At 42.7% G+C, this 12000-nt stretch overlaps 1 protein-coding gene across 1 annotated transcript; it reads left to right on the top strand.

The window, feature by feature from the left end:
- The first annotated feature begins 10346 nt into the window (after window positions 1-10346).
- Window positions 10347-11599, top strand: LOC119303116. Its single transcript, XM_037580203.1, has one exon. It carries the CDS (start codon window positions 10570-10572, stop codon window positions 11281-11283), a length of 714 nt encoding a protein of 237 aa, XP_037436100.1. The 5' UTR covers window positions 10347-10569; the 3' UTR covers window positions 11284-11599.
- Window positions 11600-12000: the final 401 nt, after the last annotated feature.

Below are 12000 nucleotides of genomic sequence, written 5' to 3'. Positions count from 1 at the left end.
AAAATACTTAGATCTGAATGTTTTTAAATAAGAGAGAGTCCTCACATAGCTACCTATTTACTTAACTACCCACTTGATCTTCACTTATATCTTTTTGGAGTAGTTTGTCTTTTGCTCTAGTGCTTCACTTATATCTTTTTGAGCACGATGTGCTTTAATATTTTTGAAAAAAATTCTCTCATGATTCACTTATATGTTTTTGAGAGATGAAAACATTTATGCTCATGTTCTTCACTTAAATTTGTTTGAGCTTATCAAAAGCAACATATAAAAACTTTCATGAAGATCATTGGACAAAATAAACTTGATTCTTTGTAATAGTTTTACAGTATGATGACAGTGATATGTGAGTCATGTTGGTGAGTAATTATGCTTTAGTAAGAATATTGGTGTTAAGGTTTGTGATTCCCTATGCAAGCACGAAAGTCAATAGTTATGCAATGAAATTACATCCTTCTTGTGGTGCATTATTCGGTGTTAGTTTTGCTTAATGCTCACTTATGATATTTTTCTTTTCTTGGTTGGTTGCTTCTCAATATTTTGCTAGCCTTCACTTGTACTAAGTAGGAATACTACTTGTGCATCCAAAACCCTTTAAACCAGTTTTGCCATATGAGTCCACCATACCTACCTATATGCGGTATTCTCTTGTCGTTCTAAGCAAATCTGTACGTGCATCTCTAATTTTCAAAAGAGTTTACTTTTTGTGTGCTCGTCCCGCTCATGAAACGGTAGGGGGTGGCTGATATTTTTCCATGCTAGATGTGTTATTCTCAAGATGAGTGTTTATTCACTTGTCATTGCACGAGAGTACGACAAAGGTAATAGGGATGCCCAGTCCCGAAATAGAAAATGAATTTACTTTATGTTGTCAAATAATAAATTCCTTGGGAAGTGTTGGTATGGACGGTACCCATGAATACGGCTAGCCGTGGAATGTGAAAGAATGGTGGAAAAGGAATAAACTTTATTTTCTGTTTGGGAACCGCCTATGATATATCTAGCATGGAAAGTATTGGGAACTACTCGATCATTTTCGTTGACAGGAAATGCATGCCACCCAAAATGTTTTTATCTCTCTTTTCCGCTTTGAGCTCTGGCACCTCTACAAATCCCTACTTACCTCTGCAAAGGGTCTATCTATTTACTTTATGCAATTTTTATTTTCATTTGAGTCTTCATCTTCTCTTATAAAGCACCAACTAAGGGGCACTATGATCGTACTTGAGCATTGGATGTAGCTAATATGTGAGTGTGTTTCATGAATGGATCAATGATTGAGCATGATGGGCTAGGGATAACTTTCTTTAGTGTTGATATTTTGAAAGACATGGTTGCTTATTGATATGCTTGAGTATTGAAATCTTCATGTCAGAACTAGACTATTGCTTTGAACCAGATAAAAGTCTGAATGTCCATACTACAAAAGAAAAGAATATGTGATGAATATGATAGGTATCTACCCACAACAAATATTCCATTTTCAATTGCTACTTTATTATGATAGGTTTTATGAGAAAGAGTTGTTGTTATGATGCTAGGAAAAGTGATTGAAATTATCATTGATCAAACTTGTGCACTTTACTAGCATTCACACTTCATAAATTATTTCTTTTATCATTTACCTACTCGAGGATGAGTAGGAATTAAGCTTGGGGATGTTGATACGTCTCCAACGTATCTATAATTTATGAAGTATTCATGCCATGTTTACAACAATTTTATATGGTTTTGGAATGATTTGCATGGAACTAACCCGGACTGACGTTGTTTTCAGCAAAACTACCGTGGTGTTGTTTTTTGCGCAGAAATGAAAGTTCTCCAAATGAGCTGAAACTTTTTGACGATTTTTTTGGAACAGAAGAGACCCCCGAAGCTTCGTGAAAGGACCAGAAGCTGAAGGAGAAGGGCACAAGACACCAGGGCGTGCCAGGGGGCCCAGGCACGTCCCGGTGGGTTGTGCTCACCTCGAGGCCCATTTTCGCGTGAAACCAACGCCACAAAAACCTATAGATAGAGAAACCACCAGAAATAACCCTAAATCAGAAGTTCCACCGCCACAAGCCTCTGTAGCCATGAAAAACCAATCTAGACCCCATTCCGGCACCCTGCCGGAGGGGGAAAACATCACCGGTGGCCATCTTCATCATCCCGGCGGCCCCATGATGAGGAGGGAGTAGTCCACCCTCGGGGCTGAGGGTTTGTACTAGTAGCTATGTGTTTAATCTCTCTCTCTCTCTCTATCTCTCTCTCGTGTTCTTGAGATGGCACGATCTTGATGTATCGCGGGCTTTGTTAATATAGTTGGAACATATGGTGTTTTCCCCTCTCTATCTTGTTGTGATGAATTGAGCTTTCCCTTTGAGATTTTGTTTTATCGGATTGATTACTTTTATGGATTTAAGAGCACTTGATATATGTCTTGCATATGAATACCCGTGGTGACAATGGGGTATTATGTTGATTCACTTGAGATATGTTTTGGCACTCAACTCACAAATTCCTAAGGTGACATTGGGGTAATCTATGCATAGGGGTTGATGCACGTTCTCGTCTTTTATTTCTCCGGTAGAAATCTTGGGGCACTCTTTGAGGTTCTTTGTGTTGGATTGAGTATTATGGATTTGAATTTGCTTTGGTGTTATTTTAGTACGAACTCTTGATAGATCGATCGGAAAGAATAACTTAGTGTTATTTTAGTGCAAACTCTTGGTAGATCGATCAGAAAGAATAACTTGGTGGTATTTTAGTACGAACTCTTGGATAGATCGATCGGAAAGAATAGCTACAAACAATTTCTTCTTATGTTCTCCGCTAGATAAGAAATTTGGGGTGATTCTTCATCGCACTTTGAGGGATGGTTATATGATCCAATTAGATTAGCATTGTTGAGAGATTGCACTAGTGAAAGTACGAACCCTAGGCATCATTTTCAAGCATTGCAATACCATTTGTGCTCCATTTTATCAATTGCTACCTTGCTATTTTTATTGTTCTTATTACAAAAATCAATATCTACTATCCATATTACACTTGTATCACCATCTCTTCGCCGAACTAGTGCACCTATACAAATTACCATTGTATTTGGTGTGTTGGGGACATAAGAGACTTTTTATTATTTGGTTGCAGAGTTGTTTGAGAGAGACCATCTTCATCCTACGCCTCCCACGGATTGATAAACCTTAGGTCATCCACTTGAGGGAAAACTTCTACTGTCCTACAAAACTCTGCTCTTAGAGGCCCAACACGTGTCTACAAGAATAAAGTTGCGTAGTAGACATCAGGTATTAATTTTTTGTAAAAGACAAAAACAAGGAAAAAACAACAACTGGCACTAGTCACTAGGTTTATAAGTTGGTACCAAAAAATGATATAAAATAGCATAATAATGCATATAAAACATCCAAGATGTATTATATGATAGCATGGAACAATAAAAAATTATAGATACGTTGGAGACGTATCAAGTATCCCCAAGCTTAATTCATGCTCGACCTCGAGTAGGTAAATGATAAAAACAGAATTTTTGATGTCGAATGCTACCTAACTTGTTTATCAATGTAATCTTTCTTAATTTGGCATGAATATGCAGATCCATAAGATTCAAAACAAAAGTTTAATATTGACATAAAAACAATAATACTTCAAGCATAGTAATAAAACAATCATGTCTTCTCAAAATATCATGGCTAAAGAAAGTTATCCCTACAAAATCATATAATCTTGCCATGCTCTATCTTCATCACACAAAGTATTTATCATGCACAACCCCAGTGACAAGCCAAGCAATTGTTACATACTTTTGACGTTCTTAAGCTTTTTTAACTCTTACGCAATACATGAGCGTGAGCCATGGATATAGCACTATAGGTGGAATAGAATATGATGGTGGAGGTTGTGAGGAGAAGACAAACAAGGAGAAAGTCTCAAATTGACGAGGCTAATCAATGGGCTATGGAGATGCCCATCAATTGATGTCAATGCAAGGAGTAGGGATTGCCATGCAACGGATGCACTAGAGCTATAAGTGTATGAAATCTCAAAAGAAAACTAAGTGAGTGTGCATCCAACTCGCTTGCTCATGAAGATCTAGGGCAATTTGAGGAAGCCCATCATTGGAATATACAAACCAAGTTCTATAATGAAAAATTCTCACTAGTATAAGAAAGTGATAAAATAGGAGACTCTCTATTATGAAGAACATGGTGCTACTTTGAAGCACAAGCATGGAAAAGGATAGTAACATTGTCCCTTCTCTCTTTTTCTCTCATTTTTTCTTTTGGCTCTTTTGGCCTCTTTTTTTATTTTTTATTATGGGCTATATGGCCTCTTTTTATTTATTTAAGTCAGGAGTCTTGTACCGACTTGTGGGAGAGTCATAGCCTCCATCATCCCTTCCTCACATGGGACAATGCTCTAATAATGATGATCATCACACTTTTATTTACTTACAACTCAAGAATTACAACTCGATACTAGAACAAAGATATGACTCTATATGAATGCCTCATGCATATGATAACAATAGGACAATGATGGTATGTGCCATAACAAAATGGAACGATGGAAGTTGCATGACAATATATCTCGGAGTGGCTATGGAAATGCCATAATAGGTAGGTATGGTCGTTGTTTTGAGGAAGATATAAGGTGGCTTATGCGTGAAAGAGTGTATCATATCACGGGGTTTGGATGCACTGGCGAAGTTTGCACCAACTCTCAAGGTTAGAAAGGGCAATGCACGGTACCGAAGAGGCTAGCAATGGTGGAAGGGTTTGAGTGTTTATAATCCATGGACTCAACATTAGTCATAAAGAACTCACATACTTATTGCAAACGTTTATTATCCCTCGAAACAAAGTAGTAATACGCATGCTCCTAGGGGGATAGATTGGTAAGAAAAGACCATCGCTCGTCCCCGACCGCCACTCATAAGGAAGACAATAAAAAATAAATCATGCCCCAACTTCACCGCATAACTAGAGACCATACATGCATGCTTCCGGAATCACAAACCTTAACACAAATATTCTTACTAATCCACAATTACTCACTAGCATGACTCTAATATCACCATCTTTATATCTCAAAACACATGCAAGGAAACAAACTTCTCATATGTGCAATGATCTTCATGAAAGTTTTTATTATATCCCTCTTGAATACCCATCATATTAGGACTAAATTAATAACCTAAGCAACTTGCAATACTATTTATAAGACTCTCAAAATAATATAAGTTAAGCATGAGAGTTAATCAATTTCTTCAAAATAAAACTACCGCCGTGCTCTAAAAAGATATAAGTGAAGCACTAGAGTAACTACCTAGCTCAAAAGATATAAGTGATGCACATAGAGTATTCTAATAAATTCACGATTAATGTGTGTCCCTCTCAAATGGTTTGTACATCAAGTATGATTGTGGAAAACTAAAAAACAAAGACTCATATAATACAAGACGCTCCAAGAAAAACACATATCATGTGGTGAATAAAAATATAGCCTCAAGTAATTTTACCGATGGATTGAAGACAAAAGAAGGGATTCCATCTAGGGCATCCCCAAGCTTAGAGGCTTGGTTGTCCTTAAATATTACCTTGGGGTGCCTTGGGCATCCCAAGCTTAGGCTCTTGCCACTCCTTATTCCATAGTCCATCAAAACTTCACCAAAACTTGAAAACTTCACAACACAAAACTCAACAGAAAACTCGTGAGATCCGTTAGTGAAACAAAGCAAATAACCACTTTTAGGTACTATTGTAAACTCATCCCAATTTTATATTGGTGTTATACCTACCGTATTCTAACTTCTCCATGGTTCATACATCCCGATACTATCCATAGATTCATCAAAATAAGCAAACAACACAATGCAAAATCTATCCAAAATAGAACAATCTGTAGTAAGCTGGACTTTGGCCAAACTTATGTAACTCCAAAAATTCTAAAAAATTAGGACAATGTTGGAAATTTCTATATCAATCTTGTGTAAAAAATTTAAGAAGTTATCATGTTCTGGTAGACCAGATCAATTCTGTTATTGGGCGGAAATTTTTCTGTTTTTCAGCAAAATCAAATCAACTATCACCCAAATCATCCCAAAGGTCTTACTTGGCACAACCACTAATTAAAACACAATCATAACATAAGTTTAATTTTGTATTTATTTAAACATAGTAGGAAAACATAAAAATAAAAATTGGATAGCCTCCCAACAAGTGCTATTGTTTTATGCCCCTAGCTAGGCATAATGCATAGATATAGGTATTGTAGTAAAAGTGAGGGAGATTGTCCATGCTCATCTCATATTCCCTCCTATCAGCAGCACAGTTTCTTTGTGGCAAGAAAAAATAATCAAAAGGGATAAATTTAATAGGATACAGATATATGAGATCAAGTTTGGGAGGAGGAGGTTCCTCCTTTGGTCCCTTATATGTGATAACTATTTCTTCGTTATAAACATTCCTTTGATTGAAATCTCTAAGGCTTTCTTTAAGGGCATGCCCTAGCCCATTATTTTATATAGAAAAATTATCATTGAGTTCAGAAATCTTATCAATCAATTCATCTAGGAGGACCTTTTTCCTTAGATTTTCATTATAAGCGGCATAATCTAGAGATTGTAATATCCTTATCTCTTCTTGATTAAAGAGGATCTCCTGTATAGGAGGGCAACCACCATTAATATTACAATGAGCAAAAATTTCACTAGCTTCTTTCATAATATGTCCAAATTCATAAGCTAGAAATATAGTGGTAACACGCATAACGGAAGGATCGTGAATATTAGAAAATTCTAAGAACATACTTTGTATGCATGAATGCATGTGAACAAATTGTCTTTGAAGTTCAACTATATATAAGTAAGATATTGCATCTGCAAGACTAAAAGTTTTGTTAAGAATCGACCCCCTTACCGACACAAGAAAAGAAATCTTGGATAACACTTTTCCAATAATATTACTGCTACCCACACTGAGTTTTTAGTGTGCATGATAGTAGGTTCTTCTTTATGAGGATCATCATTAGCAAAATCATCAATTTTTTTCTCAAGATTATTACTAGTTTTTTCAATGATAACCTCCCCAGATTCAGACATGATGGCAAAACAAGCAATATAGCACACAAGCAAACAAATAGATGAATGGAAAGAGGGCGAATGAAAAGGCAAATGTTTTGTTTCTTAAAACATTTTAGAAGTGGGGGAGAGGAAAACGAGAGGCAAATGACGAATAATGTAAATGCAAGAGATGAGAGTTTATGATAGGTACTTAGTAGGCTTGATGGAGAACTTCTCCGACAACGGCGCCAGAAATTTTTTCTGGTACTTCTTGAGCTTGCGTTGGTTTTTCCTTGAAGAGTAAAGGGTGATGCAGCAAAGTAAAGATAAGTATTTTCCCTCAGTTAAGAATCAAGGTATCAATCCAGTACGAGGAACACACAAGTCTCCATGAACATCGAGGAGAACATTGTATTGAAGATCAAAGAGAGAGAATAAGCCATCTAGCTACTAGCTATGGACCCGTAGGTCTGTGTTAAACTACTCACACATCATCGGAATGGCAGCAAGGTTGATGTAGAGGCCCGCCGTGATCGAATCCCCCTCTGGCAGAGTACCAAAAAAGGCCCCGAGATGGAATCTCACAAGGACAGAAACTTGCGGCGGCGAAAAAGTTTTTTTGGTGTGCCCTTTGGTGTACGGGGAATATTTGAGTATTTTATAGAGCTGAGATTAAGGTTAGAAGAGCCACGAGGGGTCACAAGCTCATAGGGCGCCCCCTAGGGCACGCCTGGTGAGCTTGTGGCTCACCCGTGGGCCTTCGGGTCTTCGCCCGAAGCTTCCTAGGTGTCTTCTTGTTCAAGAAAAGTCGTTAAAAAGTTTCATTCCGTTCAGACTCCGTTTGGTTGATTTTCTGTAAAAGACAAAAACAAGGAAAAAACAGCAACTGCCACTGGACACTAGGTTAATAAGTTAGTCCCCAAAATAATATAAAATAGCATAATAATGCATATAAAACATCCAAGATGGATAATATAATAGCATGGAATAATAAAAAATTATAGATACATTGGAGACGTATCAGGGACGCGTCGTGGGCGGCGCCTTCGGCCTGCGCGCTGCTTCAATGGCAGAGGCAGTGAAAGCTCGTGTCTGCTCTGTGCCCGCTTCAATGTGGAGTGGTATCTCTACATTGAGATGAATGCGGGCAGCTGGTGCCGAGCGAGAACGCGCGCGGGCGAGGGAGGAGGGGGTTTGGGTGGGCCAGGGTGGTCAGAAGCAGGCATGGGTCCTGTTTGAACGCCCGCAAAGCCCCATGTTTTTCTTCGGTTTACAGGAGAAAATATGTCCGGACTGCCGTGCGGATTGATACGCGACCTCGTTGAATGACACAACACGACCGGACCGCACGGTCCAAATGGATGCGGATGATTTAAAGGTCGGCGTTGAAGATACCTTTAGCTTTAAAATTCAAGAAATTCAGGCAAGCTTCCACCAGAGTCCGGTGAGTAGCAAACACCACATCTGCTCTACAGACACAAAACAACCCCAACGCAAAATGACATGTACTGAACTGACACACAAAGCCTCGACCAACACCAGACATCTCCAAAGAGCAACAACTCCAAACAAATTACTACATCCGTCATATTTTATTGGTCCCCTTAGTACTTTCTGCCAAATTGTGACCATGAATTTAATTAACAAAATGTTAATGTATGTCACAGAAAATAGTATCATTCGAAACTATGTTCAAATGCGAATCCAACAATGTAATTTTTTATGACATGCATTAACATTTTGTCAGTTAAATCTATAATCAAATTTTAACACAAAATACGAAAAGGACCAATAAACTAGGACGAAGATAGTATACTTGTTGATGCACCAACTATCCTTGACTACCTAAAAGAGATGGCAGTTGGGTGGCGGCACTCGGACAACCCCGAGAAAGTCATCCTCTTGGACCTCACCCGCAACGGCGTACATCGCGCCCCTAACGAACAATTCAGGACATCGACGAGCATCAAAGGAACACAAATCCGGATCTGAACCTAGGCTTTTGCCCTCAGACAACCAACCAAGTGAGAGAGAGCGATGTGCCGACACATCACATTGACACCTCCTAGGAGAGGAAACAACACTCATGTGCGCCGTCGTCGTTGGCACCGACCGAAGACGAGCACAACTTTCATCTAAATTGTTGCACTCCTACATCCTTTCCCACTGGAATGGATCACACCGCTCATGTTTGTTCACCCTACCGCCGTCGCAACACCTTACCGATGAAGCTTGGTCACTGCGCTCCACCAACACCAACGTTAGAAATGGCCATCACCACCGCGGCGCCCTGCACCACCCCGGTGCCCAGCAACTATGGAGGCTCGACGTCTCCATGCTTGCCAGCAGCCACAGACCAAGCCATGCTGGGCAGATCAAGTTCAGGAGCGGATAGACCCCAAACCCCAATGCTGTCATTGCCGCCAATGCAGCACCACCAGATGGTGCCCACACCACCTTCGCCGCCAACAAGCAGAGGAGTCACCGTAACTTCGCCGCCTCACCGCCAATCAAGGTTGTCAGAATCGCGATTCTGTTATACGATTCTACGACTTTACGATCCAAACTAACCCCTCTGATTCTACGATTTTAGTTCATAGAATCTACGTTTTTACGATCCTAATAGTGAAGATTCTACGATTTGCGATCCTACCATCAGAGCTCCGATCCGATTCAAAATCGCGATTCTGACAGTCTTGCCGCCAATAGCTTCATCGGAAGAGAACAACTCCGATGCGATGGAGAAGGCGAGTGGCACCCATGAGAGGCCCCACCGCCACCGGCACTGACCAGGCTTCACCCAACAGTGACCCTCGACGATGAGGGACGCGGGGTCAGGAGGGGAGGAGGGATAACGCCTCGATTGGTGGTGAGATAGGATCCTGTTTTTCTTTTTAATCTTGGGACGCTGAATCTTTCTATTGGAACGGGAACAATGATTGCATCTTGTGTGACCCAGCACCGGCGAATTGGCGCATTCTGCTGCACCTCCCGTTGGTCGACAGCAGATCCACCTGCCATTCATCATGGAATCCGTCCTTGTGTGCATAGCGCTAATTGGGTACGGTTCGTCGCCACACACATATACACAAACTCACACAACAAGACACAAACATGCCAGTGAAAACTGAAAACGATCGCAAACTCTCTTCAATCAGGAAAATAAAAGAAAAGAAAATACTATTGGCAGTAGTAAAACTGACGATAGGGACATGCAGTTTTGGAAGCAAGCAGAGCACACACAAACCAAACCAACGATGACATAAGTGGAGTGTGAGGGGGGGGAGCCCGGCCCGGCCCTTCTTTAAGATCACCACCCGCCCCCATTGCCCTCTCCCACCTCTCTCTCTCTCTCTCTCTCTCTCTCTCTCTCTCTCTCGTCATCCCCATTCACCAGCTAGCTTGAGCTAGCTTGCTCTTCTCTGCTGCAAGCTGCTGATCGGTTCTTTGATCTTTCCGGGAGGGAAGCGCCGGGAGTTGGCTGTTCTGTCAGGCTGGCTCTTGACATGTTCAGATCGAAGGTCCAGGAGATGATCCTCAGGAGGAGGTCCAGGTCCATGAACGGCGCCGCGCAGCACGCCGGCAGCTCGCCCACGGCTTCGTGCGACGGTGGAGGCGGCAAGGGTGCTGCTGCTCGTGCGCCGTCGTTCGCGGCGCCGAGGCTGCTGCACTCGTCGTCGCTGCCGGCCGGCGGCCGCGCCGCGGTCGTCATCGGGAGCCCCGCGCGGGACCCCGAGGCGATGTTCGCCTACGCCATGAGCCCCACCTCCGTGCTGGACGCGTCGGCGGCCTTCGGGTCGCCCGGCCCGGCCGTGGACGCCGGAGGGGCCAAGCGCCGTCCGTGGTGCGACGGTTGCGCGGGGCCGCACGGGCTCGCCGACGTGCTGGACTGCGCCCACGAGGCCCAGCGGAGGAAGAACGTCCTCCGGGGCGCTGTGAGGGCGCAGGCGCCGGCCCTGGTGCGGTCGTCCTCCCTGGACCGGCGCGTGGAGTTCGGCGTCAAGAACAAGAGCTCGTGGCTGCCGCTGCGCGCCGCCCGCGCGGCGACGGAGGCGGAGGAGGACGGGCCGTCGTCCGAGGACTACACCTGCGTCATCTCCCGCGGGCCCAACCCGAGGACGGTGCACATCTTCGGCGACCGCGTCGTGGAGGGCGACCGCGCGCTGGAGAGCCCGCCGCCGGCGCCGGCGCGCCAGGGCAGAGGCTTCCTCAGCCTGTGACGCCATGCCCATGCCACCGATAGTAGCAATCCTTCCATGATGCGTGCGTGCGTGCTCCGGTAAAGTAGTAAGTCCTGTTGATGCTGTCAGTATTTTGTTCTTGGATCGATCGATCTCGATGAGATGATCAGGCAGATGCCTCTTGGATCAGATGATCAAACAGATTGGGTTTTGTCTGTACTGTAATATATAGGAATTCTATATCTCTTTGCTGCAACAACATGTTTGTACAAGAGCAAGATCACATCCGAACATGTAAAATTAGTAGCTTATGAATGAATTGATCGTTGAAAATGCACTGGATTTCTTGGTTGCCACTTGCCAGCGCTTGTGATCAGGTAGTACCTTCTGAATGACATGAACGTTAAAAATGCACTGAATTTCTCGAGCCCTGGGCAGAGCCAGTGATCAGAATCTTGGAACCATTTCCCATGAAGCTACTCCTACTAGTTGCAATCAATCAATCAAGCCAGGCCACTCCCCTACTCTACTCTACCTCAGCTAGCCTTGCTGCAAGATGCTCACTGCATCTCCAATAATTGGCGGTTTCTTGCAGCAGCAGTAGCAGAAAACAGGGCCAGGGCCATGGGCCGTGGGCCATGGCAATGATTGATGTCCCCCGCGCCGGGCCCTGGCCACTCGAGAGACTCGAGAGCACGGTGGTGCCTTGTCCTAGTCAGGGGCCCGGATTTGGCATACGGTTGCAGCGAACCACTG

The sequence above is a fragment of the Triticum dicoccoides genome, chromosome 5A, assembly GCF_002162155.2.
Source record: "Triticum dicoccoides isolate Atlit2015 ecotype Zavitan chromosome 5A, WEW_v2.0, whole genome shotgun sequence".
Taxonomy (NCBI): Eukaryota; Viridiplantae; Streptophyta; class Magnoliopsida; order Poales; family Poaceae; genus Triticum; species Triticum dicoccoides.
The sequence above is the reverse complement of the archived record's forward strand: the minus strand, read 5'-3'. Positions and strand labels throughout refer to the sequence as shown.